At 41.7% G+C, this 22,637-nt stretch overlaps 1 protein-coding gene across 1 annotated transcript; it reads right to left on the minus strand.

Moving 5' to 3' along the window:
- Window positions 1-150: 150 nt before the first annotated feature.
- Window positions 151-21,745, minus strand: pif1 (PIF1 5'-to-3' DNA helicase homolog; the record flags this gene model as incomplete). Its single annotated transcript, XM_083781703.1, has 12 exons — window positions 151-501; window positions 1,341-1,532; window positions 4,842-4,987; window positions 5,884-5,971; window positions 7,516-7,622; window positions 9,809-9,948; window positions 14,035-14,141; window positions 18,002-18,116; window positions 18,611-18,764; window positions 19,984-20,109; window positions 20,620-20,746; window positions 21,173-21,745. 12 exons carry the CDS (start codon window positions 21,743-21,745, stop codon window positions 454-456), a joined length of 1,923 nt encoding a protein of 640 aa, XP_083637829.1. The 3' UTR covers window positions 151-453.
- Window positions 21,746-22,637: the final 892 nt, after the last annotated feature.

A 22,637-nucleotide genomic window follows, 5' to 3' on the forward strand; every position in this document is an offset into this window, starting at 1 on the left:
TTGTTTGAATGTCTTGTCAGTGTGAATCCAAACATTAAATTTTTTCGTTTTCAAATCAAAGCACTTTATGTACACTGTAGAGCAAAAAAAAGTTACCAGAAAACTTGAGTCAGAATTTAGAACGTGTTTAGAATCGTCCTAAATGGGTCAAGATAAATAACCACACAATGTAACAAGTTGATTAAAACTTTATATTTGTTTAAAAAAAAATCAAAAAGTTCATGATAATAAATAAAACGTGTATAAATTAAACATAACTCTGAACTGATTTACACATTGTGGCAGTGCAGTTCCAGGAATATCTGTTCCAAACGGTGATGGGGGCTGATTACAGTGATTTTAGAGACCAGACTGTCTATAAAAAAAAAAAAAAAAAAAACACACAAAATATTACAAAATGGATGAAAAAGAAGGAAAAACAAACGCCTCAGGGTGGGTGCTGCATGACTTGAATCACCGGTAGTTTTCTTTGTTCACGCTAACAAAATCTTCCATGGATGCCTACAGAGAGTGATTCAGAAAAAGAAGACATATTTTACAAGAATGCAAGTACAAACTGCAGGATTCTGCTGCCAAATTGAATCTACAGTAAAGTCAGGCGGGAGGGATTGATATGTAAGGGGACAGTAAACAATTCACCTGCCCGCCCCCCTCCAAAAAATAAAACAAACAAAACACTGTACCAGACAATTTACACCTGCAGTTTTCTAAAGAAAAGCATCACTGCTTAGATTGCAAGTTCATGTAAATATCATAGAAGTTAAATTGGTGATCAATCTAACGTATGCCATCAGTGGATGTTAAGCTGGCATAACCAAATGGTACAAAACAAGGAGGTTCGGCTTTTATTCAGTGCCACCCAGTGTTGTTTTGTCGACTAATACTATGACGAAAAATGTTCGTCGACTACCTTTTTTCCACTGACAAAAACGACATAGGCTACAAACTAAATAAAAACTAGGCCATGATGACAAACTATAACTAAATGTTTTTTGTCAACAAATAAAAACTAGACTAAAATGTTAGGAAGGGACTATAGTGGACAAGAGTTCCAGTATAAGTCATTTTACACTTGGTTGCATGCTGAAAATAGCAGATCTACAAGCAGGCTATATTCAGTGTAAAATCAGTCATTATGACGTCATCAAGGCCCGCCAAAATACATTTTAGTTGACCAAATCAACTGTAGATTTAGTCGACTAAAACCTTATGACATTCAGTCGACTAAAACTAAAACATTCCATGTGACTAAAACTAAATGAAAAGTATTCAAGAGACTATGACTAAAAAACTAAAATAGAAATTTGCTGCCAAAAAACAACACCGATGTACACGCTCACCTGCATGAGCAGCCGCTCCTTCCGGAGTTTCTTGTAGAAGAGGAGAACGTCGGGATCTGCCCGGACCACGCCTGGGCCAAAGTCCATGACCCTGAGGCCCTCCAGACTCCTGGCCCGAGACAGAGCCACGTAGGCCTGGCCACACTCGAACACACGCGCCAGAGAGATCTCCACACAGTCCAGAGTCATTCCCTTTTACAAAAGAGACAAGTTGACAACGCAGGATAACTTGCTTGTTCAATTTTGCTGATGCATCGAAAACAGGGGCACGTCAATGAATTCCAGCACATGCACTTGAGATTAAATGCTTTATTTTTATTTTTATATACACAACGTTGATGCAGAATATTTATATTCAGTACAATACATCTGCCATACCAATAATCTCCATCAGGGTACATGAGCAGTTTTTCAAATGTAGTAGTGGTTACTTGCAATACCAGTGAATGGCCATAAGATGGCAATATTGTATAATGACAGTATGTACAAGAGATGGTATTGGCCTGTTCATCTGCTTAGTGTCTGCCAGTTATGTGCCAGTTAAATTACGTTTTACACAACATGAAGAAACAGCACAACGGTGGAACACCACCAGTACACCACTGTCACCGTTTCACTGTAAATGTCTACCAAAACCATGGGAGAAATGGTTCCAAAGAAAGAATAGTTCACTAGCATGACTACCAATGCAGTGTTGATTTTGTCGACTAAAACTGTTCGGCGACTACCTTTTTTGGTTTTGACCAAAACTAAAATTTAAATTTGCTGCCAAAAACAACTGTACAAATCAATGGGTGAGTGGTATTGTTGGTCAAACAGCAGTCAAGACTAATCACAATTAATTCAAAGGACACAATGATGCATCGGTTGTCTCTTTCTTCCTTTGTTCCCGTGCTGCAGATCAGGGAGTGACATTTTAGTCTTGACCAATAAACCCAATTAGCCAGAAGGTCCACTTTCTCAGTCTAAACCAATCAGGGAACCAATTCTAAATAAGACCCGAGTGACTGCAGGCGCAGATTTGCAGGCTGCTGGTGTGACAGCAGAGCGAGAGGGCAATGGCACAGGTCAGGCTCTGCCGATTTAGAATCACCAGAGCCTTCATTTATCAAACTGCTCATGTAGGAGAGGACAGCTGATCTGGGGGGGGGGGGGGTCATCGACCACCTTCCCCTTAGCCATTCTCCATTAGCGTTTGAGGTGTGCAAGTGACCCTGCATCCGTATTCCGCAAGGCCTTGATGAATATCAGAGCAAAGCGTAATTAGTGTTTGATGTGAACCCAAGTTCAAATCTCTTATATTTCACTTACAGTCTTACACAGTGGGGTTGGAATTTCTAAAGGTGACATCATGGTCAACCGTGACACATAAAAAAATAGCTCATGTCCTTTCTAAAAATCACACCCGTGTGAAGTGAGGGGCACTCTTATCATCGTTCATTAGCCTCGATACCCAGGCTTTCATTTCGTCTGCGCGAAAGATGAAAGCCTGGAAAAAGCTGTGGGCTGAACCAGTCTAAAAGTTGGAGTCAACCCTTCCGGGTGGGCGTCGCTCTAAATGATGTGACGTAGCGCTGCACTAGGGGGGAGAGGAGGGGCGGTGGGTGACGGACAGATCGATGAGATCCAATCAGGGTGCGCGCATTTCTGAGGCGCGACTCGCCCCTCTAGACCAGAAATGTCTCTGCTTAGGTCAGGCTAATCGTTCATCATCATGACGGAAAATTGATACTGTTGATTTGCTCAGACATAATACGACGTAAAATTATCCATTCATTGTCAATGTGAATTTAATGTTTGTTTAAAAGGATCCCTGGCTATTTGGCTAATAAGACAAATATGCCTTAAAAGATTATACTTGCCCTCTACAACTAAAAAAAATAAATAAAAACATCTAAATATTTCATTTCTTTTTATAAATAGAGAATCTTTCACTGAATAGGATCTGCTCCTGGCACAAGTTGGTGATTTTAGTTGTAGAGGGCAAGTATAATGTTTTAAGGCATGTTTGTCTTATTAGCCAGGGATCCTTTTAACACGAAGTTTGTGGACACCGGTAACCAAAAGCTGGATGTAGGAGGGGGCCGGCTAGCGCCCCTCAAAAAAGGGGGGGGGGGGGTCTGAAATATGCTTCATCTTTCAAACAACATATCCGCAGATCCGCGAATGTCCCGGTCAATAGCAGATCACTGCCATATTGGTACGTGCTACAATAACTCCACTGACCACAGTAAAGAAATGTGCCCAAGTCGTTGCCCAAGTCGTTTGAATCGTTTCTGCTTTAAAACCATTACTGCTACCATCTACCCAAGATAAGGTATTGGAATTGTGGCGATATGAAAACCCAAATTTGTCGCATCGCTCCAACAGTAGCAATCAACGCGACATCCAAGATTCCACGCATACAGCGTATGACAGAGACCACCTCCAACCATTGCAGATGAGCCAGTTATATTATTACTGTATTAACATACAAAGTTTAAAAACAACGTTTTCTGCATTAAAATCAACTTCTGGATTGCAGCGTTAAAAGAAACCCTTTGGCATTTTCATGTTTCCATTTTATTGTTCTCGTCCGTTCCCTTGTTGATTCTAAGCTTTCATAAACGTATGATGTGCACCTGTAGCCTACAGAGACAGAGCTAAAAGGTAGCACTTTTATAGCTTTATAGGGGTGAATCACCATGAAGGACAGCCGGGGTGTGTGTGTGTGTGTGTGTGTGGTGATCCGTATCATATCATAAACGCATTGGAATGCCTGAACTAGGAAACCTAAGAGGATAAAACAGGTTCACTCCATATTTAACAGACCAAACAACCCAGCATGCATCTCAAAAGTACTACGCACTAAAAGTTGCTTGCATACTTTTCTTTTAAATTAGGATCATTTTCAGGCATTCGTCAGATGATACGGTTCAGTGATGCATTGGAAATTGGAATAGAGAAAGTGGATTGATTCAAAGCCTTGATCTGCACCTCAGGCAATAATTCTAATGAGGTGGGCAACTTTGACAATGGAGAGGGCCACTATATTTCCACACTCACTCCAGAGGGCCACATTGCATATCACTGTACCGAAGCAAAAATACCTGATCTCCAAGCTCAAAACGCGTCGCAGTGCGATGCGTTTTGAGCTTGTAGATCGGCTATTTTTGCTATAGTAGAATTTAACTCTTGAATATTCTTTTAGCTATTTTTTTATTGGAATCCTGAAAAGTAACCTTTTTATTTATGCATTTAGTTATACTTATGTTAACTTTATGAACTAAACACAAATACATTGGACTTTAAAAAAGACTAACATAATACTAGTCATTAAGCTACACATATATAGACTGTATAGACAGAAGTAATTCAAGCAGGTCTTATTGGCATGTTTGGAATTGTAACAAGCTGAAATCAATAATATATCAGTATTCTGATATTACCCTGAGGGCCACATGAAGTGAAGGTGGCTGATATACAAGTTCTAATCGCTGATATAACCTCTGGGGTTCTCACCTGGCTCTTGTGAATGGATATGGCCCAGGCCAGTTTGAGTGGCACCTGCTGGCGGCTGAGATAGAGGCCGCCACTGGCCTTGAACATCCAGCGCTCTCGCTTCAACACCTCAGTGACGCCGCACATGAATCGAACCCGTGGGAGACCTGGGCGAGGGAGGACAAAGGAGGATGTGTCGCCGTTGTCATGTACAAAATACCAATGCCAAGGACCCCCATAAGAGAAGAATTTTTACAGCTCTAGAAGTGATTCTCAAGCAGTGTAATGTCAAGGACCCCCAGGTTTGACCTGAATTAGTCCCCCATTTAATGGCATTTCCATCTTTGGGACCCCGATGTATATTGTAAAAATCTAAGTTCATTTAACTCTGGGAGTAACTCTCAGAGTTACAGTACAGACCCATAAGGGTCAATTTGGTTACAAACTGTAATTTAGCTGGGGGACCCCCCTGGAACTCCCTCAAGGTCCTCGGACCCCACTTTGGGAACCACTGTCCTAAAGAGGCTGACTATAGAGCGTCGCAGTCCCTCCCCCTTTCAGAACAACGAACGGCCCAGGAAATGAAAACACAATGCATTTCCCCACAGGCAGTTCTTATTTCATTTATTTAAAGACCTTTTAAGCGTCGTACGAAGCCAACTCTTGTCGTGACAAATCATGACAACACACAGAATTTTTCGGAGCAAACAAAGAATTAGAAAGTAGGAAAAAAATACACTTTTTGTTGTTGTTTTTCTTCTTTGTAATTATTTGTTTTAGTCCAAAATATTGTGTGTGTTGTCATGATTTGTCACTACAAGAGTTGGCTTCGTACGACGCTTAAAATAAATTAAATAAGGACTGCCTATGGGGAAATGCATTGCGTTTTCATTTCCTGGGCCGTTCGTTGTTCTGAAAGGGGGAGGGACTGCGACACTATTAGCTAGTATAATAAAATTAAAAAAGTACTACCGAGTTCCCATGGACCAGTCTGGAAAACCACTTGTTTGCATTACCATCATATTTTATTATACATGTATCAAAGTGTTAAGTAAATATTGACCTTTACTGCCAGGCTCAAAGTCCACCACCACTCCCCGTGCTCCGTTGACCAGCCCTCTTTGGACATCCAGGTTCTTGGTAAGCATGACCTTGTGAGAACAAGATACGTCGATACGTGTTAATTTATTCACCCGCACGTCTCCACATATACTTAACCTCTGACCTGAGTGTGATTGGAGGCCTCGTCAAGACTAGTAATACTCACTAGACCAGTTGTTTTTAAACCTTTTTTGAGAAAAATAGGAAAAAAAAGGAACACAACCTATATTCACATCTGTGCAAAGATAGCCTAGTCTATAGCATGTGTTATCATGCTGTGAACAGTTTTATTTACTAATGCCAAATACAAAATGTGTAACCACTAAAGCAGGGGTTTTCAACTGATTGTGAACCAGGGACCACCACCCTGACTTAGAATCAACCTGGGGACCACTATTGTGTTGGGTGGAGATATGGGCTAGTGCTTTTGTAAGTTAACACTTGCTATGCATCCCATGTGTATACATCCCAACCGTTGACTACTACTGGTAAAATGTCCTAATAATAATGACTCAACCAGACAAGCACTCCCCCCTTCATGAGATTCTTTTTTTTTTTTAAGATATTTTTTTGCGGCTTACGCCTTTTATTGATTTTTGAAGGGACAGACAGTAGGCTGACAGGAAACGGGAGAGAGATGGGGGGATGACATGCAGTAAAGGCCGTGTCGGGTCCGGGAGTCGAACCCGCGGCACACTGCGACTGGATTACCAGTCCGGTGCCCAGACCGTTACGCTACGGCCTGGGCCCCCTCATGAGATTCTAACTCCCTTTTTCTGTTGAATTTCTTGAACTCCAACTTGTCAGTAAATGACTACATGGATGGACTCATCACAGGTCACCGGGTCATTCAGTTCACGGTTTCTCAACTAGTGGAAAGAACATTTAAAACAAATCAACAAATCCTACATTACTAAATGCATGGTCAGGGACCACATATAATACCTCCACGGACCACCTGTTGAAAACCCATGCACTAAAGCACCATTTCATCCTTTTAACACATTTGAGTGGTGCAACCACTCCAAGGAACAGCAATGTCCGTGTTCACCTATGTACCTATGTGTTGGTTAATGAGCACCAGTATATGACTATGAGTACCAGTAGGGGCGCTGTTGTGCCAGAAACAGAGAGAGGGATAGTGCTGCACTGTTGCCTGCTAATGAGAGAGAGGGGGGGGGGGGGTGGAGTTGCACCACTCCGTTCACACGGGTTACATGGCTAAATTAGGAACGCAAATTTTAGAGTGGTACATAATCTTTTTTTAGCATACTGAAATGAAATCCCAAGGCACTCCTGGACTTGTCTCACAGTACACTGGGTTGGAAACCACTGCACTACTACAATATAATAATATTAATATTAGTATTTAGTAGATCGGCTATTTTCAGCAAGTGTAAAATCAGTCATTGCGACGGCATCAAGGCCAGCCAAAATACATTTTAGTCGACTTAATCAACTGTAGATTTAGTCGACTAAAACTAGTCTAACACTAAAACATTACAGGTGACTAAAATGTGACTGAAACTATGACTATGACTAAAACTAAAATCAAAATTTGCTGCCAAAAACAAACACTGTTTTCCACACACACCTGAGCTCCCACTTTGAGTTGCAGCAGTCTGCCGACAGGACTCTGAGCATCGATGGTCTTCACCAGGGCTGGGTCGCTGTCGGCCGCCTCAAACACACGCACCGAACCTGACAAGACAGGACAGACAGTCAGACAGTGGTTGGTATTGCGACAGTGTGTTACAAAACCTTCAAACAGAAGCCACATCTTGTCGGCTGGGGGGGGGCATCCTCATAATCTATCAAAAAAGGACCATAACAATGAGGATAGTTCTTGTGACTGTGGAGAAGCAGCTACTGTATATTTAGAGGCATCTGTCAAAAGGAATCACAATGATATATGCGCGAACAGTGTTGGGCTATAGAGCGTCGCAGTCCCGCCCCTTGGAGAGACCCGGAAAATAAATCCCCGTTCATTTCCCTCAGACTTTTCAGAAAGTATATATTTAAAGACGTTTACGCCGCGGACAAAGCCAACTCGTCATGACGAATCATGACAATAAACCAAACAAAGAATTAGAAAAAACGGCAGGTTACAACACTTTATTTGTCGTTTTTCTTCTTTGTAATTATTTGTTTGGTCCAAAATATTGTGTTTGTCGTCATGATTTGTCACGACGAGAGTTGGCTTCGTACGACGCTTAAAATGTCTTTAAATAAATACTTTTTGTAATGTCTATGGGAAAAATGCATTGCATTCATGCATCCATTTCCTGGGCCTGGCGTCGTCATGAAAGGGGGCGGGACTGCGACGCTCTATAGGGATACACAGCAACGTATGAGCAAAGCTTGGTTCGTCACAAAACAGTGTCGCAGTGACGTAAATAGCAGACTGACAAGCCCACAACATGTCGCATCCGCAGGGCGTTGTGAGATTGGTCTGCCATTTTCGGTGAGTGACGAACCATACATTTATCTTAATTTATACTTTGTCATGTGACCCTTTGGGGCCCCTTTTCAGTTGAAAATGCATAGTTTTTCGTCGAGTGAAAGGGTGAGGGATGTGACATAAGTACTATGAGTAGAAGACGTGGTTTTGTAAACCGTCTTGACACAGTTGCGTCTCAGTTGCTCAAAAGTTCCTACTGGATTTTCTGCCCTTTCTTCCAAATCACATACCAATGTGTTTCTCCTTGAGCTTGCCCATTAGTTTTTGCTGTAAACATTGTTTTCCTTCACTGTCATATTGACATAACACGGGTTACTGTGTGTGTGCCTTCCAAAATAATCTTGTGTGACCTTTGAAAATGAGAATCTGTCCCCTCATAATGTTTGTGTGGTCTAACTCATAGGTCAAGAACTTAAACCCTATTTTTTAATACGATGACAAATAATAACAGAATGTCACTGCACTGAGAGACATGCAGCTGTATACTCCCGCAGCTGCTCTATACATCTCCTTACAACAGTGGTTTACCGGATTTTGCCATTTGTGCTAAATAACACCATGAAACCGCCATTACTCTTTTCATGTGACACTCTCCCTGGAGGGCGTTCGCGCACCACAAGGGGTGCACGCACCACAGTTTGAACCCCTGCCCTAAGCTAATAGAGATGGCTCAGCCTGAAGATTGTGTGGGCCAAACACGACCAAACCATATTGTACTGCAATTCATTAAGATGGTTGTTGTTGTTTTGACTTTTTCTTTTCGTTGTTATTTTTCTGTATTATTTTATACATTCAAATACTGGCCAGTGTGATGTCGAATTAGGTCACTCGCAATATACATTTGTGAATGTGTACTGGCAACAAGACATTGCCCACAGATGGACAACTCTTAGAAGGGGTGGGGGAGGGAAAGGGGGGGGGGATCTATAAAACAAATAGGCACAGAAATGTAAAAAGAAATTAATGTTGACTACACTGTTGAATGTCATCAAGTGCTGTTCAATAAATGGAACTTAAAAAAAAAAAAAAAAAGATTGTGTGGGCCATTCACCTGCCTCTAAAGTACAGACACCCCACTACCACCAACAGTACACACCAAACATACTACAACCGATTATCGGCCACAGAAGCCCAATGTTGGCTTGGTGTGTACTGTGTAGTGGCCTCTAGAGACTGAACAAAAAGAAAAGAGACCACAATGTCAATAATTCCCGGTGAGCACAGTGAGCACTTCCAAAAAACAAACACCTATTGACTATATTCACACAGCCTTTTTATCTCGAATGTCAATCTTGGTGGTGAGAATGCGCCCACTTTGCTAAATTGCACATTCATTTAGACGTTGCCAATTGGAGCTAAATTGCACACTTACACCTGCTGAAAAGTACTCAGAGGGTGATGATAACAAAAAGGGAAGAAGTCAAACCTGATAATTGTTGGAGTTTGTTCTCATTTGTGAGCTCAACGTCATCTTTGTGCGTACACAGCCTGGTCGCTAGGATACCGTCCCTCTCGATCTTATGGTAGGCGCTGGCCAGCAGCGTGGCATTCACTTCCTCTGTGACTCTGGATCGGGTCAAACCAGATAGACCTTTTAAATCATTTTTAAATTAGTTTTTTGTATGCTTTAAAGTTTAAACCAGTGGTGGAAAGAACTGTAATTAAGTACAATTTTGAGGTATTTGTACTTTACTTGAGTATTTCCAATTTCCAGTACTTTTACTTCTACTCCACTACATCTCGGAGACTAATTTTGTACTTTTACTCCACTACAATTATTTGAAAACTTTAGTTACTAGTTACTTTGGCGATTTTAATTTTGATTAGAAAACATACATTAACCACTTCAACCCTATACATTTCAGCCATTTGAAAAGAGCCGATCTACAAGCTCACAATGAGTCGCAACAACGGGACGCATTGAGAGCTTGTAGATCGGCTCTTTTCAATAGATTTTCTACACATTTTGAACTTGTGCAATGGGACATTCTGCAATATGAATACTTTTGTACTTTTACTCATGTACATTTTCAATTCTGTACTTTTACTTGTAACAAAGTAGTTCTACATTGCAGTATTGGTACTTTTACTTAACACAAAAAATGCTGGAAACGTATCCATACGCTTTATTAATATCGAACGCCGTACGCGCGAAGCGTATGTATACGTTTTATACGTTTTTTTATTGCTTACTGTACATCAACGTCCTATGCTCCAGGACACCGAAGAAAATAACAGCTTTCGTCTCCAGGAAGCTCCAATATGTGATCCGGGAGTAAAAAGCCCCTCCCTCCTGAAAAGAGGTCTGTCTGTGGCGAAGACGCTCCCTCCTCCAATGCCTCCATTACACGTATGGGTCTGCACGGCAACGGCATAGACCAACGCAGATGTCAGGGCATCTAAAATGGAGTTACCCATACTCTAGTGTCTGTGAATACACTCGATTCCCCCTCCCCTCCTGTTTCTACATGGTTTCTCCCGAGGAAGCTTTGTGGGGGGAGTCTCTTGATCGCTTTGGCAGTTTGAGTTCCCCCCCCCAGGCCCCACTGCGCCTTGCGATCGCCTTGCACCGCCGACACAGCCCTCTCTAATTCTTTCCAACGACAACTCACCGGTCTGCCGCCTCATTCTCGGAAATATAAACCCGTATATAAACCAATAATAATCTCCAACGGTCGATCGCCATTTCACGGACAGGTATACGCGAAACGAATGACGTATTCTCGAAGGACCGCCATAGGAGAAGCAGTATACATCTGACCAACTGTCTTTTTTTCGCCGTCGCGTCAGCCATGTTTGGACAAAGAAGCAGTATACTAGGCTAGCAGATATCACACCGTGGAACCCCCCCCCACACTGCGAGTTGCGATCGATCGTTTTGCAGTTTGCAATGCTACTCTCATTCTCGGAAAAAAGATTCTCGGCAGTTGATCACCATAATCGCCATAGCGCCTTCGCCAGCCAATTGCAGTGATAAGGCGTCTGGGACGTAATCGACCCGTTTGTAATGGATAACTAATACAATCCTAAGCTGCGGAAGCCATCGTGTTGTCTGTCATTTTGTCGAAATCACAGCCAGCCTGGCTACGCTTATCGCTCCTGTGGTTCATGTCCAGACATGTCGTGGAACCCCCCCCCCCCACTGCGAGTTGAGTCGCTCCTGTGGTTCATGTCCAGACATGTCAACCTCTCAAGTCACTGTTATGCTATCAAACGATCTGTTGATTTTGTTTACTGAGACAATGATCACATATGTGCATAGAATCATCATCATCATGACGTTATCATGACAGGCAGATATAAACATAAATAAAGTATCAACTACACACTGAATGAAAGCCCTAAATGTCTAATTTTAGGAGGAAAACAAATAAAATACACATATCCCATATACTGTTTGTCAATACTAGACTATTGAATCCATTTCATTTATAAAATTCTCTTTTTCAGAGAGAACTTTAGCCCATTCTGACCTGAGATCAGATTCATACGAGGTTTCCACTGGACACACTGGTCTGATTAGAGAAAGCATGGACCTATAGAACTATTATTCACAAAATAAGGCATATAGCGACATGTACATACTATATACCGTATGAAACAGAAGACTCTCTGCTTTCATAAGAAAAAAACTAATACTGTAATAATAATAAAAATCACACCCATGTGAAGTGAGCAGTGCAATGTTGTGAAGTGAGCAGTGCAACATTGCACTGCTCACTTCACAGGGGTGTGATTTTCATTATTATTACAGTAGAAGTATTTTTCTTATGAAAGCAGAGAGTCTTCTGTTTCATACGGTATATAGTATGTATAGGCCTTATTTTGTGAATATTTAGTTGTCAGTTCCTTGTCTTGTCTAAAATACTCTGAGGATTTCAGAAAATGCATGGACCTGAAGAACCATTATTCACAAAATAAGGCCTATAGCGACATGTACATACTATATACCGTATGAAACAGAAGACTCTCTGCTTTCATAAGAAAAATACTTCTACTGTAATAATAATAAAAATCACACCCATGTGAAGTGAGCAGTGCAATGTTGTGCAACATTGCACTGCTCACTTCACAGGGGTGTGATTTTTATTATTATTACAGTAGAAGTATTTTTCTTATGAAAGCAGAGAGTCTTCTGTTTCATACGGTATATAGTATGTACATTTCGCTATAGGCCTTATTTTGTGAATAATAGTTCTTCTGGTCCATGCATTTTCTGAAATCCTCTCTGGTGGGCGCAAGCTGCATTCAATAGCCAATTACTGACAAACTATACATGGGACCATGTGTATTTGTTTTCCTCCTAAAAGTAGACATTCAGGGCTTTCATTCAGTGTGTAGTATGTATATGATATTATTTGTGTTCATTTTTATATCTGTCTGTCAATGTCTGTCAACTTCAACCTTCCATATCTCTGCTGTTTTTTCAAGCGAGCAGCGTGCCTTCAAAAGCAGGTTTTAGAAAAAGGTCAATATCTCCAGAATGGAAGATGGTAGAATCATAATTTTTTTTTTAAATTGAAGTGGACATGTTTGGCCTACTTTTTATTTATGCGATGTGATTCTAGCTATAAGAGGCCCCTCGCTGTGGGCCCCTAAAAAGTTCAAAAGTCCAATGTTAATCGCTTAGCACCAGCAAGCCTGAGCAAATAGAAAACTCTAGCATACAATGTGTTAAGTAAAACAATTGAGTAATTTTTCCACCACTGCTTTAAATAGCTCTGGAGGAAATATAAAAATATAGTTTTTGTCAAAGTCATATCGTAGGTACGCGTTGTAAACCGATTTGAAAAGGTCAGTCTTTGGATAAACGATTGATTTAGGAACTAAATTCTGACGTTCATGAATTGCGTATTAACCGTGCAATGACGTTTTAGCAAACACTGACTCAGTTATTCGGGGGGGAAGTTCAGCAACATTTTAATGACTTAGGATAAAATGCAAATATACTTGTATATGCAACATCTAAAAATGTACATACAAATTGTTCGTTTGTTTCTTGAACAACGTGGCAATGTGGCCAAAGCTGTGAATGTGAAGGAAGAGTTTGAGTGTAAAATGACTTGCTCATACTGGATCTCTTGTCCACTAGTCCCTTCCTAACATTTTACCGGTAGTCAAGTCTAGATGACGAAATTGTCAACATTTGGTCTATAGCTTTAGTCATCATAGTTTTAGTCATCATAGTTTCACGAGTGAAAAAAAGGTAATCGACAAACATTTTTTGTCAGCAGCAAATTTTGATTTTAGTTTTAGTCAGTCTCTTGAATAGTTTTAATTTAGTTTTAGTCACATTTTAGTCACCTGGAATGTTTTAGTGTTTAGTTTTAGTCGACTAAATATCATAAGATTTTACTCAACTAAATCTAGTTGATTTTATTCACTTTTATTCACTTGCCGATCAAGCTCACAACGCGTTGTGAGCCTGTAGATATTCTATTTTCAGCATGCAACCAATTGTAAAATTACTTATACTGGATCTCTTGTCCACTAGTCCCTTCCCAACATTTTAGTCTAGTTTTTATTCGTCGAAAGAATTGTCAGTATATTTAGTCTAGTCATCATAGCTTAGTTATTTAGTTTCCGTCAGTGGAAAAAGGTAGTCGGACATTTTTCGCCTTAGTTTTAGTCGAGGAAATCAACAGTGAATACCTGCCCACCCTCACTGCCTGCAGGAGGGCGATGAAGGCCTGGTCCGTCTGCCGCTTCACTTCCACCAGCTCCATGTTCACGTGGATGACCTTACGCCAGCTCCTGGCCTGCAACGGTTCAGAGACAGGGAAGGTGCCATGGTATTTTAGCCCATTTAGACCCGAGGACGATTCTACAAATGCCTTCTTAAATCCTGACAGTTTTCTGAAAAACCTCATGTTTCTGTGTCAGTGGTTCTCAAACTTTTTCATGTCAAGGACCCCCAAGATTATATTATTATATTAAATTGTAATTGGCTGCCGACCCCCCCATCTGAAAATATGTTGTTCCATGGGGACCCCCCCCCCCCCAGAAGCAAAGATTTTAGTTCAAAACGTTCGCTCTGAAAGAATATACATTTCAAAGATTTGCACTACATTTTCACGATTTTTCAAAAATAGCAGACCTACAAGCTCATAGTGCGGCACAAGTGCGGCGCTATGGGCTTGTAGGTCTGCTATTTTTCAATAGCTAAAGTATAACATAATGCTTAAAACACCAAAAGGGGTTCCCCCCATTTTACCTGAATTAGGCTACGGCCCCCCCATTTAATGGCATTTCTATCTCTGGAACCCCGCAACGTATATTGTAAAATTTAGTTAATTAAAGGTATATTCAGTGATTTCACTCAAAAAACCTTAGGTTTCGTTTTTGGCTGTGGGACCCAGCCTTTCGTCCAATCAGGATAGAGAGTCAAAAATGAAACCTAAGGTTTTTTGACCCCCAGGGGTTAACTGGGGACAGGGAGGAACTCCTTATATGGTCAGCACACTCTATAGTAGGGAGGATTATCACAACAAAACAAAAAAATAAGTGATATTTGAATTAAGTGAAATCACTGAATATACCTTTAAAAAAAAAAAAGTTAATTTAACTCTCAGAGTTACAGACCCATAAGGGTGCATTTGGTTCCCAACTATCATTTAGCCAGGGACCCCCTGGAACTCCCTCAAGGACCGCTGGGGTCCACCCCACTTTGGGAACCAACTGTTTTAGAATGTGTGATGATGGATTTGATGTGGGGTAAAAAATAAATGGGATTGAGTGTGTGAGACAGAGTGGGGGTGTCTCTATCGATTTGTTTCTCTTATTGATTTGAAGGTAGTAAATCAGAAGGGAAGAAATGGACATTGGCCATTTATTTAGTGGGGTCAAAAATAATCAATTCAGCAATGCATCACGATTCGGCCGTGCAGCATTGCAATGCAACAATGTGACATAATCGAAGCCTAAATATAATTATAATTATTTTAGGTTTTTGATTTTATTCCATAAATCAGTGCTATTGAAAACCCTTTCACCCTTAGCTTAGCTTTTGTTTCGAAAACATTGAACCAATGGAAAGTAGTAAAAAACACATTGAACAAAACCTCTTAACTCCATTGGACTCTCAAACAGCTAACTCCTCCTCATGCAAGTAATTGACAATATCTAAAGTCACACCAACTTTGATGAGGCAGTATTGCGTCGTTAAAAAAATATAAGGTTTTATTAATTTTCTTAAAAACGTATATTTTAGATTTCCCGAAAAATGAACATTTTGAAGTCGTTTCCTCCAGACAGCAGAGATATAATATAATTTGAAATAAAATATGTTGTTCTGTATATCTGACTGCTTGTATTGACTGATGAAAGATTTTCCATGCTGTACAGTAATATAGAAGAGTGTGATGCATTGCAATGCATCGTAGAATCCAATCAAAACCTGATGAATCGTAATCGAATTGAGAGGCACACCTCTGCCATTGTCTACTTATGGCATCCATCACATGACACATACGAGTGTGACGGTGGAATGAGTGTCTTGAGTGAGGGTTAAAATGGTCATGTCAAGAGTATTAAAGCAACTTTCAGGTGCGACACTATATATCCACACAATTTCCCTCTTTCCCATCGTTACCAACTTTCCAACCATGGGAGAAAATACTAAAACTTACCCCCAATCAGAACTCACTCATCTCTAATATTTACATTGGCATTACATCCCTCAACAGTAATACAAATACAATTAAGAATAGAGCCGCCTGGGAGAGTGAAATTAACACAACCTTCTTGGATAATTGGTGGGGTAAGGCAATTGAAAGGGTTAATTCTTCCACTTCGTGTGCACGATTGAGTCTTATACAGTTTAAAGTCCTCCACAGGATCCATTACTCCAAAGTCCGACTAGCAGAGATATATCCTAATGTGAACAACCGATGTGACCGATGTAACCACGCCCCTGCTGATATTAGTCACATGTTCTTTTTTTGCCCAAAACTATATATATTTTGGGTCTCTTTTTTTAAAACCCTATCAGATGTCCTGGCACTGGACATCCAACCATGCCCTCGCATAGCCATCTTTGGGGTCCCCAGTGACACACTAATCCTTCAATCCACCCATGCAGATGTAATCGCATTCACCTCCCTTTTGGCACGAAGGAGGATTCTGCTCATGTGGAAATCCCCTTCCCCCCCACCTATATATCCACCTGGCTGGTAGACGTGATGTTTTTCATAATGCTTGAAATTTTTTAATTCACAACTAGAGGCTCAATCGAGAAATTCCATGCTAGATGGCAACCCTTCATATCCCACTTCAACAACTTGGAAACACTCCCGAGCGATCAGTTATAATTTCATCTAACTACCCAGCATCAATTTCAATGTCCCAAGGAGGTATGCAGTAGGCTACATTATACGAATGTCTATTTGGTAAATGTTTGTATTTCACTTTCTGTTTGTCACGTTCCTTTTTTTTTAATTTGTTTTACTTATTTTTATTTTATTCATGTATTATTCTCTTTTGTTTATCTTGCTTACTTTACTATTTACTTTTTCCTTATTGTGTTGCATTTAAATTTATTTTAATTCTTATGTTTTGCCTCCCCTACGACCCATGGGAGGGTGAACGGGAGGGTAGGCTGGGCAAGCGTGACCACTCTGCCCAACCTAAGGGGAAGGGTTGCAAAAAAAAAAAAAAAAAAAAGGAACGGGGAATGTCACCAACAACAATAATGATGTAAAACTAACCTTGTACATCTCCCTGAATAAATAAATATATATATTAAAAAAAAAGTGTGTTAAAGCAAAAATGCCTAACGGAGGTATTGCTCGTCAGATGTGAATGTCACTTTTTTTTTTTAAGTTTAGTGGGGGAAACACGAGTGAAATTAAATTGGATGGTTCATTGATTGATACTGCCTGTGATACTTTTCGAACTACTGTAAAACATTATTGTTACTGCTAGATCCAATGTAAAAAAGGAAAACGATATGCACATCCCAGTTTCTGAATACGGTGCTGGACCCAAAAGGTGACTGAAGAAAAAAGTGGAATGTCCGCACACCAGCGACGTAGAGTCTGTGGGGGCCACGGCCCCCATGAAGAATCCTAGGGCCCCTTTCGGCCCCCATGAAGATTTTTTTCCACGCTGCGGCGGGGGGGGGGGGGGGGGTGCGGGGAGGCGGGGCTGCGGGGGGGGGGGGGGCCCTTGAGGATTGATCAAACTCTTCGGCTCTGCCGCACACTTCTTTTTTTTTTTTTTTTAAGATATTTTTTTGCGGCTTACGCCTTTTATTGATTTTTGAAGGGACAGACAGTAGGCTGACAGGAAACGGGAGAGAGATGGGGGGATGACATGCAGTAAAGGCCGTGTCGGGTCCGGGAGTCGAACCCGCGGCACACTGCGACTGGATTACCAGTCCGGTGCCCAGACCGTTACGCTACGGCCTGGGCCCTGCCGCACACTTCTACCATATACTACTATATAATGTACTACCGGTACTATATAATTCACCCCTTTCTCAAGTTCAACTTGAGAAAGCCCGGAGGTGTGAAACGTTGTTGTATTTAGGTTGAAATAAAAAGGACGGGGAGCAGAATTATATTGCGTGTGGACATCTCACGTCTTTCTTCATTTACTGCTAGATCCATCATTGGCTGACCTGGAAACAAAAGCTGGCCTTTTCCTTTCCCTTGGAGACGGGTGGTAGCTGAAGAAAGTCCCCACACATTATCAACTGTATGCCTCCAAATGGCTCCGTTGATCTCCTCACGGACCTGTACAGCACGATGGAATGACAAACACCTTGGTTTTAGCTTGTTTGTTATGCTGTTAGCACAGACTGCACACTGCAGAGCATGTCACACCAACATTTTACTGCACATATTTGTATGAGTTGAGTGACAAATGAAACCGCTTTAAATTATTATTAGAATTGTTCATCTTGGTTCGAGTCGAGTCTTTCAAATCTATAAGCAGTTTATACCTCCATGGTGTGTGGTGTATGTGTGTGTCTCAATCATAAATGCCACATGTTTTTGAGTGGTGCAACCACTCCTATTATAGACAGCTATGTGTGTGTCCAAGCACAAAAATAGCGTTATAGTAGTTTGTTCACCACCAAGTGTCACTGTTACACAGCCTAACACACAGGCCAGGGAGGGTTTATACAGTACAAGTACAGTACAGCACCACTCACTTCAGACAGGTCTGATTTTTATTTATTCATCATGCACTAGTAGTAAACCTCCTGACGAGGACCCCAGCTCACCTGGCTACGGACTCCAACTTGTCAAAGAACTGGGCCTCTACCATGGAGACCTCGTCGATGACGAGGTGGCGACAGCTGATCCAGTGCTGCCGCACCCCGGCTCTCTGCGCCAGCTCTATGCACTGTTCTAGTGGTGCCGACCCCGAGCCTATACCTGGAGGAGTGGACACAGCAGGATGGGCGGAAACAGATATATTAAAAAATATAGATGGCCGCAGCAGTTCATTAGAGCGACGTCTCTCCAATGAAGGCAGGAAGTCAAGCGGAAGTGCACTGCGTAAGGCTTCTTCTTTTTTTAAACAAATCTTTATAAGTCATGACAATACATTACAATACAAAACAAGACAAACAAGTTATTAATACAACAATACATCAGAGCCAGGGGGGATTACTAACAGAAAACATCAAAGAGTGAACACAAAGCAACAGTTCTCCATAGCTTTCTTATTTAGAAGTGCTGAAGGCAAGCTGCGTCGCTGCCCAAGTGACGGCACTCATGCGACTCCTCCATGTCTCTCGCTGTCCCCACAAGAGACTACTGGCCAATCATATGTTAAGCACGCAGAAGCTTGACAAGCTTCCGTTCATTGAAGGCAAATGCTTTGCAAGTTATCTCGGGAAAATTCAATTCTGAAAATGTTTATAGTCTATGGGCGGAAAGTAACAGGGGAAGGACGTACAGGAGGTGGGGATGATGGGGACGGATAACAATAATAAACATCTCACAGAATAGATACGCACACGGTTGTCCCTCTCAGTATTAGATTTTTCTTTTTTGCAATGTCCCAGGGCTCCATAGTTATACTGGGCTATAGCCTGGTTCCAGACGACTCTGGTTGGCTCGTCACCACTTCAGCCGGGAAGTCCTCCCACAATAGAGGGTATGCGCGTGGCATCATCATCAAACCCGGAAGTTATGCAGGAACGCCTACTGAGTGGCAAAAAAACTACATTCTGGCCTTGACAACCCATGCACCCAAATAGAAAAATCCTATCTAATTGCATTAAACAACATTAAACAATGTTTAACAATGTCACTTTGCATGCTGCTTTGCCACTCGATGTGCCATTCACTTTAAGCATGCGCATACCCTCTATTGAGAAGGGGCCAGACTTAATCTGCCTGTGGAAATATGCATGCAAAGGCAGATGAAAGCTGGCCACGCGAGTCTAGCTCTAGAGGCCAATTGATCATTATTCATTCATGCACGTGACTACTTTGATCTATGGGGCTGGTTCACTCTACTACTCCAGAGGTACAGAGATAACAGGAAACGCACATGGAAGTATGCCAAAAAGGCAGCACAAGCTCAAGCGCCATGGAAGCAAACATAGGCATGTCTTGTCAGGCTTTGAGCAGGGCAAAGACTGACCTGCAAAGTTGTGCAATGTTGTTCCTCCAATATGACAGGCTGCCACCCCTGTGCTGGCCGTGGCAAAGGTGCTCTTCGGAGGCAATGATCCCACAATCCTTTTCAACAGGTATGACTTTCCAGTGCCTAAGCAAGAAAGCAAATGCCGGATTAGACGACGTTGTGCGTCCGGTTGATCATTTCAGAGAAATTGGTGAATGTGCATTTATGAATGATTGACAACACACACAATGTTTTGGGCCAAACAAATAATTAGAAAGAAGAAGAAGAACAACACTTTTTTGTTGTCTGTATTCTTTGTAATTATTTGATTGGTCCAAAATATTGTTTGTGTCGTCATGATTTGTCACAACTCGAGTTTGTACGACGCTTATAAGGTCTTTAAATAAATACTTTTTGAAATGTCTATGGGAAAAATGCATTGGAATGATTTCCTGGGCCTGGCGTCATGAAAGGGGGCGGGCCTGCGACGCTCTATAAGGGAAATGAGTTTCCATCAATTATTGCAAGTTGGCTGTATCATTCATAATGCTAGTTTTAAATTGAGTTGCATGTATCTACAACTACGATAATTTCCTAGGCTTCCTCGATTAGAGACTAACCACTTATTATTTGACGTCGACCGTTTGCATATACCTGCACTTCCCGTGAAGAAGACATTCTTGCCACTCAGCACAGCACTCAACACAGCTGCCTGTTCTTTGTTCAGCGTACGCGCTGCTGGAAGTGATAGCGTGGGCTTCTTATTTGGATTCGACTTCACCTAAATTAAAAAGGAAATAATAAAACCGTCAATCACGCACCATATCGAATTCAAGACTAACAATGTGTTATGTTGTAAAAAATTAAAATCTAAAATAAACAGGGAATATTCATGTGCTGTGTGTGTGTGTGTGTGAGAGATAAATGGTAAATGGTGCATTTATATAGCGCTTAAAATTATCCAAAGCCCTTTACATAGATTGCACATTCATACACCGATGGGGGGGGAAACCATGCAAGGCACCAACCAGCACATTGGGAGAAATTTGGGGTTCAGAGTCTTGCTCAAGGACACTTCGATACCAGCTCTGGGGGAGCCCGGGATCAAACTGGGAGCCTTGTGGTTCCCATCCGGGGTGGGTGGGGGTGTGTGTGTGTGTGTGTGTGTGTGTGTGTGTGTGTGTGTGTGTGTGTCTCTGACACTCACTGGACTAAAATCACAGTCTGCCCTCGATCTTTTGACTTGCTGTCCCGCCCTAGTTGCACCCATCTTATTGTTCCGGTCTGCCAGCCCTCCTCTGGAAGGCAGAGGAGCGTTGACTTTATTCCTCAGCTCATTGGCTTTCTGAACATCCTTCTGTTGCAAGGGGCTGATGGTCTCAAAGCTACGGGGGAGAGAGGCTTTAAGCTTCTCTCGGTCACTCAGGGGCTTGCCCGTCTGCCAGGCTTGGTGTTTGATGGTCAGGGTCTTAAGGAAGGCGTTGAGTCGGTCAGGGGGACAGTCCGACACGAGGACCTGGATGTTCTCCGGGAGCAGTTTGACGGTGCACTTCCCGTCCTTGACGAACTTGGTGAAAAGCCTGAACTCTTTCAGCGCGTGACTCTGCGGTTGGGCTTTCCCGTCGTGGATGCGAAGGATCAGCTCCTGGAACTCGTTGCGCCCCAGGAGCACCGACGCCTTTCGGATGACCTGGCGTTTGATGGCTTGCCCGGAGGCGTTGAGGCGCTCCACCGCCACGCAGCACTGCAGGCTCGCGCCGTCGTCGTCCCCGTGCAACATGGCAGTCCAGGTGTGCTAAAATAAACATCACAGTTTGAAACCAAGAGTTAATACCATGATTCAAATCAAATCATTCAGGCACCACTGTGAAAACTAAACTGATTGAAGTATTTATTCACAGTATGCAGAATGGGTGTACATTTCAAACGAAAGCACAACTGAATACATAAACGGTTACTGTGCAGTGTGGACGACACCATAAATTAAAGCATTATACACTTCAAAACCGCTCTCAAAGGGCACCTACGACGGCTGCAATTCGAAACTGGCTCATGTAAAATCTGAATCCCCCACACACCCCTTGTTCCCCTCACTGTATATGTTTTTTTCCCCTTGGAGGATTTATTTTCCTGTTTTTTGTTATATAGAAGTGTATATTTGTACATCAGAAATGTTCTGATGAATTGAAAATGGTGGACCCTATTGTAAACAAGTGTAAAGTCCACAGTTAACAGTTTTTGTATCGAGTTGTGCTTGAAATGTACTGTCATTCTGCAAACTGTTAATAAATACTTCAAACTTGTTTACAATAGGGTCCACCATGCATATTCAATTCATCAGAACATGAAAAGCGATACAAATATACACTTCAATAAAAAATAAGTGTGAAGTGAGTGGCGCTCTTATCATCTTACAAGTCTGACTCATGTTGCCATGATTAGATTATGTAATGACGATGTAAAACAAACTGTCTAAACAAACTTCTCTATAGCCTATCGTCAAAGGGATTTAATGTTAGTGTTGGCGACAAAACAAACATTAATTTATCTTCATTGTCAATGGCGTTTTTTAAACAAACATTGAACTAGTAAAAACAAACATTAAAAAAGGGAAAAACATACAGTAAAGGGGAAAGGGGGGTGGGGAACTCAGTTTCCTGCCATACAGTGAT

This window comes from Protomyctophum parallelum, assembly GCF_964188405.1.
Source record: "Protomyctophum parallelum genome assembly, chromosome: 14".
NCBI lineage: Eukaryota > Metazoa > Chordata > Actinopteri > Myctophiformes > Myctophidae > Protomyctophum > Protomyctophum parallelum.